The sequence below is a fragment of the Bombina bombina genome, chromosome 2 (assembly GCF_027579735.1).
Source record: "Bombina bombina isolate aBomBom1 chromosome 2, aBomBom1.pri, whole genome shotgun sequence".
In the NCBI taxonomy this organism is placed as follows: domain Eukaryota; kingdom Metazoa; phylum Chordata; class Amphibia; order Anura; family Bombinatoridae; genus Bombina; species Bombina bombina.
The window spans coordinates 557,677,184-557,702,379 of NC_069500.1; the positions used below are offsets into that span (position 1 = coordinate 557,677,184).

General features: G+C 42.1%; 1 protein-coding gene across 2 annotated transcripts in view; it reads left to right on the forward strand.

Annotated features, from left to right (window-relative positions):
- The window catches only part of FANCC (FA complementation group C), a 1,120,322-nt gene that overhangs the window by 12,684 nt on the left and 1,082,442 nt on the right, over positions 1-25,196 (forward strand). For both annotated transcript variants that reach the window (XM_053702420.1, XM_053702421.1), the window contains exon 2: positions 2,497-2,735. In XM_053702420.1, coding sequence (XP_053558395.1) covers positions 2,571-2,735 — 165 coding nt within the window. In that variant the 5' untranslated portion in view covers positions 2,497-2,570. The remainder of the gene's footprint in view (positions 1-2,496; positions 2,736-25,196) is intronic.

Below are 25,196 nucleotides of genomic sequence, written 5' to 3' on the forward strand. Positions count from 1 at the left end.
CCCATGCATCTATAGCAGCCACAGGTCCCATATAGGACGGCATATTGTGGAAGTTCAGCGAGTAATGTAATGGAGTTAAGTGAATCTCCATGTCGGTTTCAGCCATGTGGTCTAGCTTCACAACCTAACAGGCTGCAAAAACGTAGGATCAGCTTCCAAACTTTGATATCTTGGGAGGTATAGTTTCTTGGAGATGTAAACAGATAAAATGTATAGCAATATCCCCCTAAATTAATAAAACAGCCGTAATAATGGACAATAGAGCCAGAAGCTCCTCAAAAACACAACTTGCTGCTTCGGCTGTAGGCTCCGCCCCCCCACACTTGGCCTTTTATTATATAGGACTAGTCCTATAGCCCATTCACACGGGCCATTTTTTAGAATAAAGCGGTCCCACCACTTGCGCTCTCTCCCTCCCCCTGTCTCTTTTGAGCTCTCTCTCTCCCCCCTCTCGTTTGAGCTCTCTCCCCCCTCTCTTTTGATCTCTCTCTCTCTCTCTCTCTCTCTCTCTCTCTCTCTCTCTCTCTCTCTCTCTCCCCCTCTCTTTTGAGCTCTCTCCCCCCCTCTCTTTTGAGCTCTCTCTTTTGAGCTCTCTCTCTCTCTCCCCCTCTCTTTTGAGCTCTCTCTCTCCCCCCTCTCTTTTGAGCTCTCTCTCTCCCCCCCTCTCTTTTGCACTCTCTCTCCCCCTCTCTCTTTTGCACTCTCTCTCCCCCTCTCTCTTTTGCGCTCTCTCTCTCCCCCTCTCTCTTTTGCGCTCTCTCCCCCTCTCTCTTTTGCGCTCTCTCTCTCCCCCTCTCTCTTTTGCGCTCGCTCTCTCCCCCTCTCTCTTTTGCGCTCTCTCTCTCCCCCTCTTTTGCGCGCTCTCTCTCCCCCTCTCTCTTTTGCGCGCTCTCTCTCCCCCTCTCTCTTTTGCGCGCTCTCTCTCCCCCCTCTCTCTTTTGCGCTCTCTCTCTCCCCCTCTCTCTTTTGCTCTCTCTCTCTCCCCCTCCTCTCTTTTTGCGCTCTCTCTCCCCCTCTCTCTTTTGCGCTCTCTCTCTCCCCCTCTCTCTTTTGCGCTCTCTCCCCCTCTCTCTTTTGCGCTCTCTCTCTCCCCCTCTCTCTTTTGCACTCTCTCTCTCTCTCCCCCTCTCTCTTTTGCGCTCTCTCTCTCCCCCCTCTCTCTTTTGCGCTCTCTCTCTCCCCCTCTCTCTTTTGCGCTCTCTCTCTCCCCCCTCTCTTTTGCTCTCTCTCCCCCCTCTCTTTTGCTCTCTCTCCCCCCTCTCTTTTGCTCTCTCTCCCCCCTCTCTTTTGCTCTCTCTCCCCCCTCTCTTTTGCTCTCTCTCCCCCCCTCTCTTTTGCTCTCTCTCCCCCCCTCTCTTTTGCTCTCTCTCTCTCCCCCCTCTCTTTTGCTCTCTCTCTCTCTCCCCCCCCTCTCTTTTGAGCTCTCTCTCCCCCACTCTCTTTTGAGCTCTCTCTCTCTCTCCCCCTCTTTTGCGCTCTTTCTCCCCATCTCTTTTGCGCTCTTTCTCCCCCCTCTCTTTTGCGCTCTTTCTCCCACCCCTCTTTTGCGCTCTCTCTCTTTCTCCCTCTCTTTTGCGCTCTCTCTCCCCCCTCTCTTTTGCGCTCTCTCTCCCCCCTCTCTTTTGCGCTCTCTCTCCCCCCTCTCTTTTGCGCTCTCTCTCCCCCCTCTCTTTTGCGCTCTCTCTTCCCCCTCTCTTTTGCGCTCTCTCTCCCCCCTCTCTTTTGCGCTCTCTCTCCCCCCCTCTCTTTTGCGCTCTCTCTCCCCCCTCTCTTTTGCGCTCTCTCTCTCCCCCTCTCTTTTGCGCTCTCTCTCTCCCCCCCTCTCTTTTGCGCTCTCTCTCTCCCCCCTCTCTTTTGCGCTCTCTCTCTCCCCCCTCTCTTTTGCGCTCTCTCTCTCCCCCCTCTCTTTTGCTCTCTCTCTCTCTCTCTCCCCCCTCTCTTTTGCTCTCTCGCTCTCTCTCTCCCCCCTCTCTTTTGCGCTCTCTCTCCCCCTCTCTTTTGCGCTCTCTCTCTCTCCCCCCCCCCCCCTCTATCTCTCTCCCCTCCTCTACCTTGCGACTGCGCCCGGCCACGACCCCTTCACACCCGGCCACGCCCCCTTCACGGCTATTCACGCCACGCCCACTTCTGTCGCAGATCACTCAGACGACAGCTAGGGACTCAAAGGCCAGGTGTGTTTGTCCTTGTGCTGTCTACTGTGCATGACAGCTTCGGACAAACACACTTGGCCTTTTATATTATAAGATGACTCCTCATTTGAAAGCTGTATGAGATCTGTAAGAGAACTGTCAGGTCAGGGCTTGTGAAATTTAGGTTATAGACTTTTTTTATTTTTTTATTTTTTTCACTTTTATGTGTATGAATATTTACACTGTCTGTGTCTGTCTGTCTGTCTCTCTCTGTCTCTCTCTGTCTCTCTCTCTCTGGGCTCTGTAGCCACAAAGTTTAGTGGTCATAAAAAGAATACAAGCTAATTGTTTCACTTTACTTTTTCAGTGTTTCATGAAAAATGGGGTGCCTTTGCTGACAGCTGTATTTGCTTGTCTCCCTTTCATCTCTTTTGATTGAGCATGGCACATGGAACTCCATCTTCTTCTGAAGAATTTGAGTTTTGGCTGAATAAAGCTATCACATGGGGTGAGAAGACAACTTTAGAATCCCAGCAAGATGTCTGCCATCACTTGCCTAAATTACAGGAGTTCTTGTTACAGATTTATGAGATTATGAACCACATGGTAAGTTGCTTTTTATGAATGAAATAATCTGTTTTGAAGACCTAAGATTTCGTCAAAGCCTTAACTTAAAGTGAATGTAAATTTTGATGATAAAGTGCCCGGTTTTTAAATTCGATTAAAAACAGGGGCACTTTAATTAATCCAAATTTACATTTCACTCGTGTTGTGAAAATACTTACCTTTTAATCTTGACAGCCGCTCCAGCTTCCCCCGATCGTCGCAAACCTCTTCCTATGTCAGAAATGACGGATCAGTCATCCTCCAATCAAGGCTTACCCCCAGGGGAATCTGTGTCTGATTCAACGCCGTGATTGGAGGAAGTCGGATACCTTATTTTAGACCCAGGAAGAGGCTTTGTGACGGGCGGAGGAAGCGATGCAGCGGCTGTCAAGATTAAAAGGTAAGTATTTTCACAACACGAGTGAAATGTAAATTTTGATGAATTAAAGTGCTCCTGTTTGTAATCAAAGTTTTAAAAAACAGGCACTTTCTCATCAAAATATACATTCACTTTAACAGTAGTAAATTGTGGTGCTGGCCTATTGTAAGTTTCTGTATCATAATGTCAATTAGGAACTAAAAGATACAAATGTTTTTTTTTTTTTTTACAAATTAACTGTTAGGGCTCGATTTATCAAGTGACAGCAGACAGGGGAGCATATGTACGGTGTTATTGGCGGAATTCAGCATTGCACAAGAGCGTTATTTTGCGCTCTTGTGCAACCTTGCGGGCATGAGCTGTCGCTCTCCCCGGTCGGACAAGACCGGGGAGATTGAAATTCTCCACCTGATGACCGCTGCTTGATAAATACTGACTACAGGTTCTCTTGTGAGAATCTGCAGTTGTAATGCCTTTTTGTGGACCACTTTTAGTTGTTAAGCATTTAAAATGATCAAAATAATGTATCACTGTTGTAATGAGTTTCATGGCTGCCATTTTGAATGTTTGCTACTTATGTTTTGTGTTATGACCAGCTTTTTTTTTTTTTAAAGGGACATGACACCAAAACATTTTCTTTTGTGATTCAGATGGAGAATACAATTTTATAACAGTTTCAAATTCTTTAATCAAATTTGATTTGTTCTATTGTTATTCTTTGTTGAAGAGATATCTAGATAGGTAGCGTGCACGTTTGGAACATTAAATTACAGGAAATAGTGCTGCCATCTAGTGCTCTTGCTAATGTATAACCTTGTTGCAAAACTGCTGCCATATAGTGCTGCAGGCACGTGCACACTCCTGAACTTACCTTCCTGCTTTTCAACAAAAGATAACAAGAAATTTAGAAAGTTGTTTAAAGTTGTATGTGCCATCTGAAAAAGTTTAGGTTTTATGTCCCTTCAGAACTAAGCCACTCTATCCAGATTAAAATCAAGTCGTCGTAGAGGCAATGTATTTTTAGAAAAGATATGGGAAAAAAACAAATCCAAGCCTTTGGAGCTATGTGTAAAATAGCAGACATACTGAGACGGAAAGGCAAGACTTATACTTATGTTGCTAAAAGAAAATGCTGTTTATCTCTGAATTCAGATAAACTCAACAGATATCAACCACTACCGTTATCACTATTAACTATACCATATAGACGACATACATTGGCTAAAAATGTCATTTATTAGCTTCAGAATCTTTGGTACAATTAAGTTCCTGCTTATTCCATTATATTAGTTAAATCAACAGACATAATCGTTCTGCGTCCGTTTTAATATATTTGTGTGCTGCAACATCAGATTCTCTGTGCTATGAGGTAACTAAACTTAAAGGGACATTGAGGTTAAATGTTTTCTTTCAAGATTCTGATAGAGCACACAATTTAAAAAGAAAAAATGTGGGATGCTCCGTTGTCTGCTTCTTCTTGAAGGATTGCAGATTTTTTTATTTTGTTCCTGGAAGACGTATGCTGCTGTTTTGGATGTATATGAATAAGGCCATATATGTGTTTTTTTTTTTTTTTTCTCCTCTGGAGATGGTGGGAGGTGACGGAGTATTAAAGGGACATGAAACCCAATTTTTTTCTTTCATGATTTAGGTAGAACATACAATTGTAACTGAAAAGTAATAGGGGGCGCCCTTAGTAGGTAACCTAGTTAGCAATTTTGGCAGTGGGTCACTAATTAGGTGGGTATTAATAGCAATAGTATGTCTATACACACAGTGATGAGTAAAATACAAAAAATATATACAGATAGCCGGGGATAGGTTCCAGGAGGAATGGTTGTAAATCGAAACCGTTGTAAATTGAAACCCAGTTTATAATGTAAGTCAATGGGAAGTGAGGGAGTTAGGTTCCAGGCCCCTCTCAAAATTGTCATAAGTAACACCTAATACATTATTTTTAAAGCTGTGAAATGAAGACTTTAAATGCTAAACAGCATTATAAACCTAATAATATAGATTGTATCATCATCAAACCAAGTTTAATGAACAAAAACATTTGCTAAACATCACCTAATAAAATAATTACACAACAGATTGCATCATCATCAAACTAAGTTTAATGAACAAAAACATTTTTTTCTCTTGTAAGGTGTATCCAGTCCACGGATCATCCATTACTTGTGGGATATTCTCATTCCCAACAGGAAGTTGCAAGAGGACACCCACAGCAGAGCTGTAATATAGCTCCTCCCCTAACTGTCATAGCCAGTCATTCTCTTGCAACTCTCAACAAGCAAGGACGTTGTAGGAGAGAGTGGTTAAATATACCTAGTTTATTTTCTTCAATCAAAAGTTTGTTATTTTTAAATAGTACCGGAGTTGTGCTATTTTATCTCAGGCAGTAAATAGAAGAAGAATCTGCCTGAGGTTTCTATGATCTTAGCAGGTTGTAACTAAGATCCATTGCTGTTCTCACATATGTCTGAGGGGATTACACAGACGAGGTAACTTCAGCGAGAGAATGGCGTGCAGTTTATTCTGCTATCAGGTATGTGCAGTTATAATTTTTTCTAGAGATGGAAAACACTAGAAAATGCTGCTGATACTGGATTAATGTAAGTTAAGCCTGAATACAGTGATTTAATAACGACTGGTATCATGCTTACTCCCAGGGGTAATACCCTTATGATATTGCAATATAAAATGTTTGCTGGCATGTTTAATCGGTTTTTATATATGCTTTGGTGATAAAACTTTATTGGGGCCTAGTTTTTTCCACATGGCTGGCTTAAATTTTGACTAGAAACAATTTCCACTGTTGTAGTATAAAAGTTACAGTTGGTGCAGTTGAAATTACAAACTGTGACATCCAGCTTCCCTCAAAGGCCCTCTGAATGCTATAGGACATCTCTAAAGGGCCCAAAGGCTTTCCAAAGTCGTTTATTCGGGAAGGTAGGGCCACAGCTTGCTGTGGCAGTTGGTTGTGACTGTTAAAAAAACGTCTATTTCGTTTTTTTGATCCGTTTTTTGAACTAAGGGGTTAATCATCCATTTGCAAGTGGGTGCAATGCTCTGTTAGCCTATTATACACACTGTAAAAATTTTGTTTGATTTACTGCATTTTTTCACTGTTTTTCAAATTCTGACAAAATTTGTTTCTCTTAAAGGCACAGTACCGTTTTTTATATTTGCTTGTTAACTTGATTTAAAGTGTTTTCCAAGCTTGCTAGTCTCATTGCTATTCTGTATAAACATGTCTGACATAGAAGAAACTCCTTGTTTATTATGTTTAAAAGCCATGGTGGAACCCCCTCTTAGAATGTGTACCAAATGTACTGATTTCATTTTATGCAATAAAGATCATTTTCTGTCTTTAAAAAATGTATCACCAGAGGAATCTGACGAGGGGGAAGTTATGCCGACTAACTTTCCCCACGTGTCAGACCCTTTGACTCCCGCTTAAGGGACTCACGCTCAAATGGCGCCAAGTACATCTAGGGCGCCCATAGCGTTTACTTTACAAGACATGGCGGCAGTCATGGATAATACACTGTCAGCGGTATTAGCCAGACTACCTGAACTTAGAGGTAAGCGAGATAGCTCTGGGGTGAGACAAAATGCAGAGCATACTGACGCTTTAAGAGCTATGTCTGATACTGCCTCACAATATGCAGAAGCTGAGGAAAGAGAGCTTCAGTCAGTGGGTGATGTTAATGACTCAGGAAAGATACCTGATTCTAATATTTCTACATTTAAATTTAAGCTTGAACACCTCCGCGTGTTGCTTAGGGAGGTTTTAGCTGCTCTGAATGACTGTGATACCATTGCAGTGCCAGAGAAATTGTGTAGACTGGATAAATACTTTGCAGTGACGGTGTGTACTGATGTTTTTCCAAATACCTAAAAGGTTTACAGAAATTTTTAATAAGGAATGGGATAGACCAGGTGTGCCGTTCTCTTCCCCTCCTATTTTTAGAAAAATGTTTCCAATAGACGCCACCACATGGGACTTATGGCAGACAGTCCCTAAGGTGGAGGGAGCAGTTTCTACTCTAGTAAAGCGTACTACTATCCCTGTCGAGGACAGTTGTGCTTTTTTTTTAGATCCAATGGATAAAAAATTAGAGGTTACCTTAAGAAAATATTTATTCAACAAGGTTTTATCCTACAGCCCCTTGCATGCATTGCCCCTGTCACTGCTGCTGCGGCGTACTGGTTTGAGTCTCTGGAAGAGGCTTTACAGGTAGCGACTCCATTGGATGACGTACTTGGCAAACTTAGAGCATTTAAGCTAGCCAATTCTTTTATTCTGATGCCATTGTTCATTTGACTAAACTAACGGCTAAGAATTCTGGTTTTGCTATACAGGCGCGCAGAGCGCTATGGCTTAGATCATGGTCAGCTGACGTGACTTCAAAATCTAAGCTACTTAACATTCCCTTTAAGGGGCAGACCCTATTCGGGCCTGGTTGAAGGAGATTATTGCTGATATCACTGGAGGAAAAGGTCATGCCCTTCCTCAGGACAGTTCCAAATCTAGGGCCAAACAGTCTAATTTTCGTGCCTTTCAAAACTTCGAGGCAGGTGCGGCATCAACTTCCTCTAATAATAAACAAGAGGGAACTTTTGCTCAATCCAAGACGGTCTGGAGACCAAACCTGACCTGGAAAAAAGGTAAGCAGGTAAAAAAGCCTGCTGCTGCCTCTAAGACAGCATGAAGGAATGGCCCCCTATCCGGGAACGGATCTAGTAGGGGGCAGACTTTCACTCTTTGCCCAGGCGTGGGCAAGAGATGTTCAGGATCCCTGGGCGTTGGAAATTATATCCCAGGGATATCTTCTGGACTTCAAAGCTTCCCCCCCAAAAGGGAGATTTCACCTTTCACAATTATCTGCACACCAGATAAAGAGAGAGGCATTCTTACACTGTGTACGAGTCCTCCTAGTTATGGGAGTGATCCATCCAGTTCCAAAGGAGGAACAGGGACAGGGTTTTTACTCAAATCTGTTTGTGGTTCCCAAAAAAGAGGGAACCTTCAGACCAATTTTGGATCTAAAGATCTTAAACAAATTCCTCAGAGTTCCGTCGTTCAAGATGGAAACTATTCGTACCATCCTACCACTGATCCAGGAGGGTCAATATATGACTACAGTGGATCTAAAGGATGCTTATCTTCACATTCCGATACACAAAGATCATCATCGGTTTCTCAGGTTTGCCTTTTAAGACAGGCATTACCAGTTGTAGCTCTTCCCTTGGGATTAGCTACAGCCCCAAGAATCTTTACAAAGGTTCTAGGGTCACTTATGGCGGTCCTAAGGCCACGGGGCATAGCAGTGGCCCCTTATTTAGACGACATCCTGATACAGGCGTCAAACTTCCAAATTGCCAAGTCTCATACGGACGTAGTACTGGCATTTCTGTGGTCGCATGGGTGGAAAGTGAACGAGGAAAAGAGTTCTCTATCCCCAGATAAATATGTTAAACAAAACAGGCCACAGAACTGACCCCTGAGTAACACCACTAGTAACAGTCCCCTCTGCTGAATGAACTCCATTTACTAAGGCACTTTGTTTTCTGTCCAAGGGACAGTTTACTCCAAAAAATGTCTCCCCTTTAATTTGTTACCAATGATCCACTTTACCTGCTGGAGTGTATTAAATTGTTTACAAGTATTTCCATTAACCTTATATTGGCATTTGAATTAGTTTATTTAGCCTGTGGTATACCCACACATCCTGAAAGTTTTTGGCCACGAGGCCAAGCTGTATTAACACAGCCAGTAGAAGAAATTACACTTTCAGTGGGTTACAGAAGAGATTTGGTAATAAAATGTTAATTTTCCATTGTTCTATCCAAGTATTGGTGATTGGTTTATGGACAGATATAAGATAAAGAAGCATGTATATTTACACAATGTGATACAGTAATGAGATCTGATTATTCCTACAAGCTCAACCCATTTTATTAGGTTGTGGCTTCAAAACACAAAATCAGCTAATTCATATAGACAAATAAGCCTTAAAAAAGCAAATCTCATACATGTTATACTCTCAGCTGGTAAAAAAAAGTAATTGGAAACACATTAAGGGAAAAACAATTTTATAGTATACTGTCCCTTGAAGCCAGCATTCCACCCACTTCACAATTTTTGAATCTAGACCAAGGAGATACAGTTTGTGAATTAGTGTATTGTGTGGGACGGTGTCAAATGCTTTGCTGAAATCTAGATATGCTTTATCAACTGCTCCACCCTTGTCTAATACTTTTGTTACATAATCAAAGAAGTCAATTAGATTAGTCTGACATGATCTCCCTGAAGTACAACCATGCTGATTTTGGTCCTCTAAATTGTTTGTCTTTATGTAAGTCATAATTCTTTCTTTTAAGAGGCTTTCCATTAATTTCCCCACTACTGAAGTTAAACTAACTGGCCTGTAGTTACCAGATTCTTCTCTACTGCCCTTTTTATGAAGATGTATTACATTTGCTATTCTCCAATCATCTAGGACAGCTCCTGTTAATAGTGACTGATTAAACAGATCAGTTAATGGGACAGTTAGCACTGATCAAAGTTCTTTTAAAACCCTTGGATGGATATTATCAGGACCCACTGCCTTTTTAACATTTATTTTTGATAATGCTAACAAAACCTCATTCTCTGTAAAAAGATTACTGTTAAGCTTATTTCTATTTTTCATAGCATCCCTTAATGTAGACATTCTATCTTCACAATCTTTTGTGAAAACAGAACAGAAGTAATCATTGAGACTGTCTGCAATCTGCTTATCTCCTATTATTCTACCATCAACTGATTTCAATTTTACTATTCCTACCTTATTTTTTCTTCTTTCACAGATATATCTAAAGAATGTTTTGTCCCCATGTTTTACTGACTGTGCTATCTTCTCTTCTGCATGAGCTTTAACCTTCCTAATTAACTGCTTAGTCCAAATGAACTGTAGTCCAAATTAAAACATTCTGTTGTATAAGAAGGTATATTTTATTTCTTATACTGTGGAATCAATCTTTCTCTTGTAAGGTGTATCCAGTCCACGGGTTCATCCATTACTTGTGGGATATTCTCCTTCCCAACAGGAAGTTGCAAGAGGACACCCACAGCAGAGCTGTCTATATAGCTCCTCCCCTAACTGCCACCCCCAGTCATTCTCTTGCAACTCTCGACAAGAAAGGAAGTATCAAGAGATTTGTGGTGACTTAGTGTAGTTTTACCTTCAATCAAGAGTTTGTTATTTTTAAACGGTACCGGCGTTGTACTGTTTTTCTCTCAGGAAGAAATTAGAAGAAGAATTCTGCCTGGAGATTTGATGATCTTAGCGGTTTGTAAATAAGGTCCATTGCTGTTCTCACACATAACTGATGAATATGGGAAAACTTCAGTTGGGGGAACGGCCTGCAGATGTATGTTCAGTATTTTTATTTCTAGAGAGAGGAATAAGTTCTAGAAAATGCTGACAGAGCCTTGTGTATTTGAGGTAAGCCTGATGCAGTGATTTAACAGCGACTGGGATCATGCTTACATAACAGGGTAATACTCCTGTTAATATTCGTATTGCTTAGTGACAAAACGTTTACATGATTTCATAAATAGGACGTTTTTTCTCTGAGGGAGATAAGTCTTTATTTGGGGCCTAGTTTCCATATGGCTAGTCAGATACTCCTAGGAATATTTTCTTAAGGCCCCTCTGACATCCAGTACATGGTGGGAGGGGCTTATTTTAGCGCTCTAACTGCGCAGTTTTAATACAGACTGAGACATCCAGCTTCCCTAGAAGAGTCCTCTGGCATCTGAGAACCATTTCAAAGGGGTTAATTCTGCACAAAATCGTATTTAAGGGCAGGTAGGAGCCTCAGCAGAGCTGTGGCATGGTGCTCAATTGATTTTTAACGTGTTTTAACGTTTTCCAATCCGGTTTGGGGCCTAAGGGGTTAATCATCCATTTGCAAGTGGGTGCAATGCTGCTTTAGTCCCTTACTCACACTGTAAAAATGTCAAATATTTTACTGTATTTTTTCACTGTTTTGCAGTTTAAGTGCTAGTTTTTTTTCTCTTAAAGGCACAGTAACGTTTTTGTTTAATTGCTGTTTCACCTTTATTAAAGTGTTTTCCAAGCTTGCTTGTCTCATTACTAGTCTGTTAAACATGTCTGACATAGAGGAAACTCCTTGTTCAATATGTTTGGAAGCCATTGTGGAACCCCCTCTTAGAATGTGTACCAAATGTACTGAAATTTCTATAAACTATAAAGACCATATTATGGCGCTTAAAAATTTATCTCCAGGGGATTCTCTGACTGAAAAGGAGATTATGCCATCTAACTCTCCCCATGTGTCAGAACCTATAACTCCCGCTCAAGTGACGCCAAGTACATCTAGCGCGTCTAATTCTTTTACCTTACAGGACATGGCGGCAGTTATGAATGCTATCCTCACAGTTGTATTCTCCAAACTGCCAGGGCTACAAGGAAAGCGAGACAGCTCTGGGGCTAGAATTAATACAGAGCTTTCTGACGCTTTATTGCCTGTGTCCGATATACCCTCACAATGCTCAGAAGCCGAGGCAGGTGAACTTCTATCTGTGGGTGACATTTCAGACTCAGGGAAGGCGTTTCTTCAGTCTGATTCTGAGATGACAGCGTTTAAGTTTAAGCTTGAACACCTCCGCTTATTGCTTAGGGAGGTTTTAGCGACTCTGGATGACTGTGACCCCATTGTGGTTCCAGAGAAATTGTGTAAAATGGACAAATAATTTGCAGTACCTGTTTACACCAATGTTTTTCCAGTCCCTAAGAGGTTTTCGGAAATTATTACTAAGGAATGGGATAGACCAGGTGTGCCGTTCTCTCCCCCTCCTGCTTTTAAAAAGATGTTTTCATAGATGCCACCATACGGGACTCGTGGCAGACGGTTCCTAAGGTGGAGGGAGCAGTCTCCACCCTAGCTAAGCGTACAACTATCCCCGTCGAGGACAGTTGTGCTTTCCTAGATCCTATGGATAAAAAATTGGAGGGTCTCCTTAAGAAAATTTTTATACATCAAGGTTTTATTCTCCAGCCTCTTGCATGCATTGCCCCAGTTACTGCTGCAGCGGCTTTTTGGTTTGAGTCTCTTGAGGAGGCTCTGCAGGTGGAGACCCCGTTAGACGATATTCTAGACAGGATTAAAGCTCTTAAGTTAGCTAACTCCTTTATTTCTGACGCCATTTTTCATTTAGCCAAGCTAACGGCTAAGAATTCAGGTTTTGCCATTTTGGCGCGTAGGGCGCTATGGCTTGAGTCCTGGTCAGCAGACGTTACTTCAAAGTCTAAGCTTCTTAACATCCCCTTCAAGGGACAGACCCTATTCGGGCCCGGTCTGAAGGAGATCATTTCTGATATTACTGGAGGAAAAGGTCACGCCCTTCCTCAAGATAGTTCCAATAAGTTAAGGACCAAACAGAATAATTTTCGTTCCTTTCGAAACTTCAAGAGTGGCGCAGCTTCAGTTTCCTCTAATGCAAAACAAGAGGGAAATTTCGCCCCGTCCAAACCAGTCTGGAGACCTAACCAGGCTTGAAACAAGGGGAAGCAGGCCAAGAAACCTGCGGCTTCCTCTAAGACAGCATGAAGGAGTAGCCCCCGATCCGGGACCGGATCTAGTGGGGGGCAGACTCTCTCTCTTCGCCCAGGCTTGGGCAAGAGACGTCCAGGATCCCTGGGCATTAGAGCTTGTTTCCCAGGGATATCTTCTGGACTTCAAAACTTCATCTCCAAAGGGGAGATTTCATCTCTCACAATTATCTGTAAACCAGATAAAGAGAGAGGCATTCTTACGTTGTGTTCAAGACCTGCTGGTTATGGGAGTGATCCACCCAGTTCCAAGGGAGGAACAGGGGCAGGGCTTCTATTCAAATCTGTTTATAGTTCCCAAAAAAGAGGGAACTTTCAGACCAATCTTGGATCTCAAGATCCTAAACATATTTCTCAGGGTCACATCCTTCAAGATGGAAACTATCCGAACCATCCTCCCTATGATCCAGGAGGGTCAATATATGACTACCGTGGACTTAAAAGATGCCTATCTCCACATTTCGATTCACAGAGATCATCATCAGTTCCTCAGGTTCGCATTCTTAGACAGGCATTACCAGTTTGTGGCTCTTCCCTTCGGGTTAGCCACGGCACCAAGAATCTTTACGAAGGTTCTAGGGTCCCTACTGGCGGTTCTAAGGCCACGGGGCATAGCGGTGGCTCCTTACCTAGACGACATTCTGATACAGGCGTCGACTTTTCAAATCGCCAAGTCCCATACAGACATTGTTCTGGCCTTTCTGAGGTCTCACGGGTGGAAGGTGAACGAAGAAAACAGTTCTCTCTCCCCTCTCACAAGTGTTTCCTTCCTAGGAACACTGAGACCTCAGGTTATCAAAGCTTCTAACTTCCTGCCGTACTCTTCATTCCACTTCTCGGCCATCAGTGGCTCAGTGTATGGAAGTAATCGGCCTAATGGTAGCGGCAATGGACATAGTTCCGTTTGCCCGCCTACATCTCAGACCACTGCAACTTTGCATGCTCAATCAGTGGAATGGGGACTACACAGATTTGTCCCCTCTGTTAAATCTGGATCAAGAGACCAGGGATTCTCTTCTCTGGTGGTTCTTTCGGGTCCATCTGTCTAGGGGAATGAGTTTCCGCAGGCCAGAGTGGACTATAGTCACGACAGATGCCAGCCTTCTGGGCTGGGGCGCAGTCTGGAACTCCCTGAAGGCTCAGGGTTCGTGGACTCAGGAGGAAGCCCTCCTTCCGATAAACATTCTGGAACTGAGAGCGATATTCAATGCTCTTCAGGCTTGGCCTCAATTAGCTGCAGTCAGGTTCATCAGATTTCAGTTGGACAATATCACGACTGTAGCCTATATCAACCATCAGGGGGAGGTTTCAAAGATAATTCTATGGGCAGAGGTTCACTCTTGCCATCTCTCAGCTATCCATATCCCAGGAGTAGAGAACTGGGAGGCGGATTTTCTAAGTCGGCAGACTTTTCATCCGGGGGAGTGGGAGCTCCATCCGGAGGTATTTGCCCAGCTGATTCAACTATGGGGCAAACCAGAAGTGGATCTGATTGCGTCTCGTCAGAACGCCAAGCTTCCCTGTTACGGGTCCAGGTCAAGATGCTCTAGCAGTGCCCTGGTCCTTCAGCCTGGCTTATGTGTTCCCACCATTTCCTTTCCTCCCTCGTCTGATTGCCAAGATCAAGCAGGAGAGAGCTTCAGTGATTTTGATAGCACCTGCGTTGCCACACAGGACTTGGTATGCAGATCTGGTGGACATGTCATCCCTTCCACCATGGACTCTGCCGCTGAGGCAGGACCTTCTACTCCATGGTCCATTCAAACATCCAAATCTAGTTTCTCTGCGGTTGACTGCTTGGAGATTGAACGCTTGATTTTATCAAAACGTGGTTTCTCCGAGTTGGTCATTGATACCTTAATTCAGGCTCGAAAGCTTGTCACCAGGAAAATCTATCATAAGATATGGTGTAAATATCTTCATTGGTGTGAATCCAAGGGTTAGTCATGGAGTAAAGTCAGGATTCCTAGGATATTATCTTTTCTCCAAGAGGGATTGGAGAAGGGATTGTCAGCTAGTTCCTTAAAGGGACAGATTTCTGCTCTGTCCTTTTGCACAAGCGTCTGGCAGATGTTCCAGACGTTAAGGCGTTTTGTCAGGCTTTAGTTAGAATCAAGCCTGTGTTTAAACCTGTTGCTCCGCCATGGAGTTTAAATTTAGTTCTTAAAGTTCTTCAAGGGGTTCCGTTTGAACCTCTGCATTCCATAGATATCAAGCTTTTATCTTGGAAAGTTCTGTTTTTGGTAGCTATCTCTTCGGCTCGAAGAGTTTCAGAGTTATCTGCCTTACAGTGCGATTCCCCTTATCTGATCTTCCATGCAGATAAGGTAGTTTTGCGTACCAAACCTGGGTTTCTTCCTAAGGTGGTATCTAATAAGAATATCAATCAGGAGATTGTTGTTCCGTCACTGTGTCCTAATCCTTCTTCAAAGAAGGAACGTCTATTACACAATCTTGACGTGGTTCGTTCTTTAAAGTTTTATTTACAAGCTACTAAGGATTTTCGTCAAACATCTGCATTGTTTGTTGTCTACTCTGGACAGAGGAGAGGCCAAAAGGCTTTGGCATCTTCTCTTTCTTTTTGGCTGAGAAGCATAATCCGTTTAGCTTATGAGACTGCTGGCCAGCAGCCTCCTGAAAGAATTACAGCTCATTCCACTAGAGAGGTAGCTTCCACATGGGCTTTTAAGCATGAGCCCTTTGTTGAACAGATTTGTAAGGCGGCGACTTGGTCTTCGCTTCATACTTTTTCTAAATTCTACAAATTTGATACTTTTGCTTCCTCGGAGGCTATTTTTGGGAGAAAGGTCTTGCAGGCAGTGGTGCCTTCCGTTTAAGTTCCTACCTTGTCCCTCCCTTCATCCGTGTCCTAAAGCTTTGGTATTGGTATCCCACAAGTAATGGATGAACCCCTGGACTGGATACACCTTATAAGAGAAAACTAAATTTATGCTTACCTGATAAATTTCTTTCTCTTGTGGTGTATCCAGTCCACGGCCCGCCCTGTCACTTTAAGGCAGGGGTTTTTTATTTTTAAACTACAGTCACCACTGCACCCTATACTTTCTCCTTTTTCTTGCTTGTCTTCGGTCGAATGACTGGGGATGGCAGTTACGGGAGGAGCTATATAGACAGCTCTGCTGTGGGTGTCCTCTTGCAACTTCCTGTTGGGAAGGAGAATATCCCACAAGTAATGGATGAACCTGTGGACTGGATACACCACAAGAGAAAGAAATTTATCAGGTAAGCATAAATTTTGTTTTTTGTATATAAATAGAAGAGAAACTGGATTGTTGTAGTCAATTTATTAGTGGGGTTCTATCTATTGAAGTGTTTATAATCCGTGATTATTTTCCAAGAATGGTTGTGTATGTAGATATTGCCACCATATGTGTTTAATATAATCTGTTTTTATATGCTCACAAATAACATTTTTTTCTTCAAGCCCATTGCTTTTCGCACTCTTTTACATTGCATCTTGTATAGGGTAACTACCACTAATCATACTTTGCATCGGGGCATCCATGTTGGTAGCGTCATGTCCAATAATGCTGAGTAGCTACTTAAGAAAATAATCCACTAAGAATATTGGCATTATAATTAGTTGTGTTTTTTGAAGGTAGCTAGCTCTGTACAGATATTACAAGATGGAACCTTGGTTTATGAATGGCTCTGCCTAATGCTCACATAGAAGAGAGCAATACTGCTGGTCTGTCTTACAGAAGCAAGTTCTGTGCATAAGTCCATTTTACCTAATTACTGACTACTAATCAGCCGTCATTCATGTCATCAGCACAAATACTACTTCCACCAGATAGTCAGGAAAATCACACAAACATTATTCCACTCTATCTGGGTATCATTGTGGAGTACTAGATTTCATATGTTTAAATTATGATAAAGAAAAAAGTAAATGAATGGGGTTAAAAAGATGATGACATTAATATGGGAAAATTGGTGTTCTACTTTGTTTATCAAAATTTAAACCTCTATGGTTCAGACAGAGCATTGCTTTTAAGAGACTTTTCGATTTACTTTTGTTATCAAATGTACTTCCGTTTCTTTGTATCTTTTGTTGAAAAGCATACCTAGGTAGGCCCATGGGCTGGAGCTAACTTGTGATTGGTTGCGAGGCACATATGGCTCTTGTTATTGGCTCGCCTAATATTTTCATCTACCTTCCAGTAGTTCATTGCTGCTCTGTAGCTGACTTTAGCTATGCAACATTTAAACTTTCATGATTCCGATAGAGCAGCAATTTTAAACAACTTTTAAATTTACTTCTTTTATCAAATTTGCTTCGTTCTTTTGGTATTTTTTTATTGAAGATTAAAACTAGGTAGGCTCATAAGAGCTCAGGAGTGTGCACGTGTCTTTAGTACTCTATGCCAGCAGTGTTTTGCAACATTGTATAACAAACACTGCTGGCATAGAGTACTAAAGACACATGCACACTCCTGAGCTGTTATGAGCCTACCTAGTTTTAGTCTTCAATAAAAGATACCAAGAGAACAAAGCAAATTTGATAACAGAAGTAAATTAGAAAGTTGTTTAAAATTGCATGCTCTATCTGAATCATGAAAGTTTTATTTTGACTTTACTGTCACTTTAACCCCTTACCCCTTTATAGGGCTTATTATTAAAGCATATTATTATTGCACTGTTGCTTGCATGTAACACATTGGGGCAATTTCTTTTTGCAGTTTTATGCCCTTTTCAACACACACTGTAGCACTGCTCAAATGCACTTGAAGGGACACACAACCCTCATTTCTTCTGTTAAGTGTGATCAGTCCACGGGTCATCATTACTTCTGGGATATTACTCCTCCCCAACAGGAAGTGCAAGAGGATTCACCCAGCAGAGCTGCATATAGCTCCTCCCCTCTACGTCACTCCCAGTCATTCTCTTGCACCCAACGACTAGATAGGATGTGTGAGAGGACTATGGTGATTTTATTTAGTTTTATTTCTTCAATCAAAAGTTTGTTGTTTTTTAATAGCACCGGAGTGTGTTATTCCTTCTCTGGTAGAATTTGAAGAAGAATCTACCAGAGTTTTTACTATGATTTTAGCCGGAGTAGTTAAAATCATATTGCTGTTTCTCGGCCATCTGAGGAGAGGTAAACTTCAGATCAGGGGACAGCGGGCAGGTTAATCTGCAAAGAGGTATGTAGCAGTTTTTATTTTCTGACAATGGAATTGATGAGAAAATCCTGCCATACCGATACAATATCATGTATGTATATTGTACATTTGAGTATTCTGGGGAATGGTACTTCACTGGAATTACACTGTGTATATAAACTTTAGCCTATTTGCAAGCAACAGGCTTTTTACTAATTTATGTTAAACGTTTTTGCTGGAATGTAAAATCGTTTTCATTTTCTGAGGTACTGGGTGAATAAAATGTTTGGGCACTATTTTTCCACTTGGCAGTTGCTTGATCTAATTCTGACAGTTTACTGATCTCTCTCACTGTTGTGTGTGAGGGGGAGGGGCCTTTTTTGGCGCTTTTGCTACGCATCAAAAATTTCAGTCAGAAAGTCATTGTTGTTTTCCTGCATGTTCCGGTTCATCTCTACAGAACTCAGGGGTCTTCAAAGCTTGTTTGAGGGAAGTAAACTTCACAACAGAGCTGTGAGATTGTAGTTGACTGTGATAAAAAACGTTTATTTTTAAATTATTTTAGGCCATCAGGGTTAGTTATTCTTTGCTAATGGGAACAAGCCTTTGCTAAAATTGTGTTTTGTTTTACAAAGTTTGATGCTGTAACCTTTTCAGTTTATTGATTTCAACTGTCATATATCTTCTGTGCTTCTTAGGCACAGTACGTTTTGCATTGTATTTTACTTGTATAATATTTCCAAGTTGCAAGTTTAGTTGCTAGTGTGTTAAACATGTCTGATTCAGAGGATGAGACCTGTACTATTTGTACTAACGCCAAAGTGGAGCCCAATAGAAATTTATGTACTAACTGTATTGATGCTACTTTAAATAAAAGTCAATCTGTACAAATTGAACAAATTTCACCAAACAACGAGGGGAGAGTTATGCCGACTAACTCGCCTCACGTGACAGTACCTACATCTCCCGCTCAGGAGGTGCGCGATATTGTGGCGCCCAGTACATCTGGGCGGCCATTTCAAATAACATTACAAGATATGGCTACTGTTATGACTGAGGTTTTGGCTAAATTACCAGAGCTAAGAGGCAAGCGTGATCACTCTGGGGTGAGAACAGAGTGCGCTGATAATGCTAGGGCCATGTCAGATACTGCGTCACAACTTGCAGAACATGAGGACGGAGAGCTTCATTCTGCGGCTGACGGTTCTGATCCAATCAGATTGGATTCAGATATTTCAAATTTTAAATTTAAGCTGGAAAACCTCCGTGTATTATTAGGGGAGGTGTTAGCGGCTCTGAATGATTGTAACACAGTTGCAATACCAGAGAAAATGTGTAGGTTGGATAAATATTTTGCTGTACCAACAAGTACTGACGTTTTTCCTATACCTAAGAGACTAACTGAAATTATTACTAAGGAGTGGGATAGACCCGGTGTGCCGTTCTCACCCCCTCCGATATTTAGAAAGATGTTTCCAATAGACACCACCACACGGGACTTATGGCAAACGGTCCCTAAGGTGGAGGGAGCAGTTTCTACTTTAGCTAAGCGTACCACTATCCCGGTAGAGGATAGCTGTGCCTTTTCAGATCCAATGGATAAAAAGTTAGAGGGTTACCTTAAGAAAATGTTTGTTCAACAAGGTTTTATATTGCAACCCCTTGCATGCATTGCGCCGGTCACGGCTGCAGCGGCATTCTGGATTGAGTCTCTGGAAGAGAACCTTAGTTCAGCTACTCTGGACGACATTTCGGACAGGCTTAGAATCCTTAAGCTAGCTAATTCATTCATTTCGGAAGCCGTAGTACATTTAACTAAACTTACGGCTAAGAATTCCGGTTTCGCCATTCAGGCGCGCAGAGCACTGTGGCTAAAATCCTGGTCAGCTGATGTAACTTCTAAGTCCAAATTGCTTAATATACCTTTCAAAGGGCAGACCTTATTTGGGCCCGGTTTGAAAGAAATTATCGCTGACATTACAGGAGGTAAGGGCCACGCCCTGCCTCAAGACAGAGCCAAACCTAAGGCTAGACAGTCTAATTTTCGTTCCTTTCGGAATTTCAAAACTGGAGCAGCATCAACTTCCACTGCTCCAAAACAAGAAGGATCTGTTGCTCGCTACAGACAAGGCTGGAGACCTAACCAGTCCTGGAACAAGGGCAAGCAGGCCAGGAAACCTGCTGCTGCCCCTAAAACAGCATGAATTGAGGGCCCCCGATCCGGGATCGGATCTAGTGGGGAGCAGACTTTCTCTCTTCGCCCAGGCTTGGGCAAGAGATGTCCAGGATCCCTGGGCGCTAGAGATAATATCTCAGGGATACCTTCTGGACTTCAAATACTCTCCTCCAAGAGAGAGATTTCATCTGTCAAGGTTGTCAACAAACCAAACAAAGAAAGAAGCGTTTCTACGCTGCGTACAAGAACTTTTGTTAATGGGAGTAATCCATCCAGTTCCACGGTCGGAACAGGGACAAGGGTTTTACTCAAATCTGTTTGTGGTTCCCAAAAAAGAGGGAACTTTCAGACCAATCCTGGATTTAAAGATCCTAAACAAATTCCTAAGAGTTCCATCGTTCAAAATGGAGACTATTCGGACAATTTTACCCATGATCCAAGAAGGTCAGTACATGACCACAGTGGATTTAAAGGATGCTTACCTTCACATACCGATTCACAAAGATCATTACCGGTATCTAAGGTTTGCCTTTCTAGACAAGCATTACCAGTTTGTAGCTCTTCCATTCGGATTGGCTACAGCTCCAAGAATCTTCACAAAGGTTCTGGGTGCTCTTCTGGCGGTACTAAGACCACGGGGAATCTCGGTAGCTCCGTACCTAGACGACATTCTGATACAAGCTTCAAGCTTTCAAACTGCCAAGTCTCATACAGAGTTAGTACTGGCTTTTCTAAGGTCACATGGATGGAAGGTGAACGAAAAGAAAAGTTCACTCGTTCCACTCACAAGAGTTCCCTTCCTGGGGACTCTTATAGATTCTGTAGAAATGAAGATTTACCTGACAGAGGACAGGTTAACAAGACTTCAAAGTGCTTGCCGCACCCTTCATTCCATTCAACACCCGTCAGTGGCTCAATGCATGGAGGTAATCGGCTTAATGGTAGCGGCAATGGACATAGTACCCTTTGCTCGCTTACACCTCAGACCACTGCAACTGTGCATGCTAAGTCAGTGGAATGGGGATTACTCAGACTTGTCCCCTTCTCTGAATCTGGATCAAGAGACCAGAAATTCTCTTCTATGGTGGCTTTCTCGGCCACATCTGTCCAGGGGGATGCCATTCAGCAGACCAGACTGGACAATTGTAACAACAGACGCCAGCCTTCTAGGTTGGGGTGCCGTCTGGAATTCTCTGAAAGCTCAGGGACAATGGAGTCAGGAGGAGAGTCTCCTGCCAATAAACATTCTGGAATTGAGAGCAGTTCTCAATGCCCTCCTGGCTTGGCCCCAGTTGACAACTCGGGGGTTCATCAGGTTTCAGTCGGACAACATCACGACGGTAGCTTACATCAACCATCAGGGAGGGACAAGAAGCTCCCTAGCAATGATGGAAGTATCAAAGATAATTCGCTGGGCAGAGTCTCACTCTTGCCACCTGTCAGCAATCCACATTCCGGGAGTGGAGAACTGGGAGGCGGATTTCTTAAGTCGTCAGACTTTTCATCCGGGGGAGTGGGAACTTCATCCGGAGGTCTTTGCCCAAATTCTTCGACGTTGGGGCAAACCAGAGATAGATCTCATGGCGTCTCGGCAGAATGCCAAGCTTCCTCGTTACGGGTCCAGATCCAGGGATCCAGGAGCAGTCCTGATAGATGCCCTGACAGCACCTTGGGACTTCAGGATGGCTTATGTGTTTCCACCCTTCCCGATGCTTCCTCGATTGATTGCCAGAATCAAACAGGAGAGAGCATCAGTGATTCTAATAGCACCTGCATGGCCACGCAGGACTTGGTATGCAGACCTGGTGGACATGTCATCCTGTCCACCTTGGTCTCTACCTCTGAAACAGGACCTCCTGATACAGGGTCCTTTCAAACATCAAAATCTAACTTCTCTGAAGCTGACTGCTTGGAAATTGAACGTTTGATTTTATCAAGACGTGGGTTTTCTGAGTCAGTTATTGACACCTTAATACAGGCTAGGAAGCCTGTTACCAGAAGGATTTACCATAAGATATGGCGTAAATACCTATATTGGTGTGAATCCAAAGGTTACTTTTGGAGTAAGGTTAGGATTCCTAGGATATTGTCTTTTCTACAAGAAGGTTTAGAAAAGGGTTTATCTGCTAGTTCATTAAAGGGACAGATCTCAGCTCTGTCCATTCTGTTACACAGACGTCTGTCAGAAGTTCCAGACCTTCAGGCTTTTTGTCAGGCTTTGGCCAGGATTAAGCCTGTGTTTAAAACTGTTGCTCCGCCATGGAGCTTAAACCTTGTTCTTAACGTTTTGCAGGGCGTTCCGTTTGAACCCCTTCATTCCATTGATATAAAGTTGTTATCTTGGAAAGTTCTATTTTTAATGGCTATTTCCTCGGCTCGAAGAGTCTCTGAGTTATCAGCCTTACATTGTGATTCTCCTTATTTGATTTTTCATTCGGATAAGGTAGTTCTGCGTACTAAACCTGGGTTCTTACCTAAGGTAGTCACTAACAGGAATATCAATCAAGAGATTGTTGTTCCTTCTTTGTGTCCAAATCCTTCTTCGAAGAAGGAACCTCTACTGCACAATCTGGACGTAGTTCGTGCCCTAAAATTTTACTTACAGGCAACTAAGGAATTTCGACAAACGTCTTCTCTGTTTGTCGTTTACTCTGGTCAGAGGAGAGGTCAAAAGGCTTCTGCTACCTCTCTTTCCTTTTGGCTTCGTAGCATAATACGTTTAGCTTATGAGACTGCTGGACAGCAGCCTCCTGAAAGAATTACAGCTCATTCTACTAGAGCTGTGGCTTCCACTTGGGCCTTCAAGAATGAGGCCTCTGTTGAACAGATTTGCAAGGCTGCAACTTGGTCTTCACTTCATACTTTTTCCAAATTTTACAAATTTGACACTTTTGCTTCCTCGGAGGCTATTTTTGGGAGAAAGGTTCTTCAGGCAGTGGTTCCTTCTTTATAAAGAGCCTGCCTATCCCTCCCGTCATCCGTGTACTTTTGCTTTGGTATTGGTATCCCAGAAGTAATGATGACCCGTGGACTGATCACACTTAACAGAAGAAAACATAATTTATGCTTACCTGATAAATTCCTTTCTTCTGTAGTGTGATCAGTCCACGGCCCGCCCTGTTTTTTAAGGCAGGTAAATATTTTTTAAATTATACTCCAGTCACCACTACACCCTTGGTTTCTCCTTTCTCGTTGGTCCTTGGTCGAATGACTGGGAGTGACGTAGAGGGGAGGAGCTATATGCAGCTCTGCTGGGTGAATCCTCTTGCACTTCCTGTTGGGGAGGAGTAATATCCCAGAAGTAATGATGACCCGTGGACTGATCACACTACAGAAGAAAGGAATTTATCAGGTAAGCATAAATTATGTTTTTTTCTTTCATGATTCAGATAGAGCATGCAATTTTAAGCAAGTTTCTAATTTACTCCTGTTATCAATTTTTTTCGTTCTCTTGCTATCTTTATTTGAATAAGCAGAAATGTAAGTTTAGGAGCTGGCCCATTTTGATTCAGCACCTGGGTAGCGCTTGCTAATTGGTGGCTACATTAAGCTACCAATCAGCAAGTGCTACCCAGGTGCTGAACCAACAATGGGCCTTTACATTCCTGCTTTTCAAATAAAGATAGAAAGAGAATGAAGAAAAATGTATAATATGAGTAAATTAGAAAGTTGCTTAAAATTGCATGCTCTATCTGAATGAAAAAAAAAGGGTTTTGTATCTCTTAAAGTAAACTGGAATAAGAACATCAGCAAAGGCACCTTTACCAGCCAGACATCCTTTTGCCACTGTCTATATCACAAACTGCATGAGCTAGAGGTTTTGGTGCCCGTCTGCAAGTTCTTTTATTCAAGTCTATGGCCCTTGTCCCCTCATATCTGATATTTCTTCCTTTTAATCTTTTCTTCCAGTCCCTACATCCCACCAGCGTCTTTGTTAGCAGTAAATGCTGCAACAGAGCAATAACTATGATTTATCAGAAAGCTGTAATGAGCAAACTATGCCATTCTGTAAATTGTTTTTTTTTTTTTTGCTTTGTTACAGTTATTAGGTTGCTTCTCAATGGGCTGTCTCTGGCCCCACAAAGTCTAGAGTGAGCCCTGCGTTTAAAACAGATATGTTTATTGCACCAGCAGGAGATGGTTATCCGTTTCTTTACATGTACATTATCCCTGTTCAGCACCAGCTTTAAAAGCTTTTATTCAAGCTATAAATCTCATGAACAGGTAGAGTGAACCACAAAGTTAAAAAGAGAAGCAAATTCCAAAACCATACAGGAATTTCATAGGAGGTCTGTTATATTTTTTATTACTTTTCACAAGCACTCTATTACTGACTTGCTCAATTAGTTATGTGCAGATGAATAGCTTGGTAATCACATGGAGAACTGTCTCTGCATTCGGCTTTGCTTCCTAGACAACTAGCAATATGCGGAGCATTTTGTATTTTTGTCTGGCCATCTCCTACAGTCTGGTGATTTTGTATCTCTTTCAAAGCCTAAGTATGCAAAAAGATAGATGATAGGAACAACTTCCTGTATAATTTGTTATGCTCCGATACTATAAGTCTTTGTTTTCTGCAGTCGGGTACCAGAATTTAGACACCTGTTTAAAAAAAGTGTAAATTGAGATTGACATAATACCAATTCTTTGATTTGATAGATGACAAGTGGCGGACTAACCAATATTGTGCCAGCACTAACTTGAGCTCATATTACAAGTTGAAAGATAAAGTGTTCAAGCACAAACAGATTTAGCGCACGTGTGCGCGAGTGGAGACCTATTGTAAAGTGTAAGAGTTTAAGAAAAAAACCCAAACACAACATAAATACAGTAAAATAAAGTGTTACAATCATATATACTCTATATGATTAACATTTATTAACATAAATATTAATATAAAATTTTATATAAGGGTTTTAAAGGTATATGGTATATGACAAGTATCTGAATGGAAAGGGCTATAGTGTGTGTATGTATGAATATACTGTATGTGTATATATATATATAAGTAAAAATAGGAGCGCACTCTCCGGGTCTTAAATCAAATACATTTAATTTAGTGATGTTTCAGGGTAGTTAGCCCCGTCCTCAGACCATTACAAACCGTAAAAGCAATATACATATTTATACATTACCCACCACCATCACCAT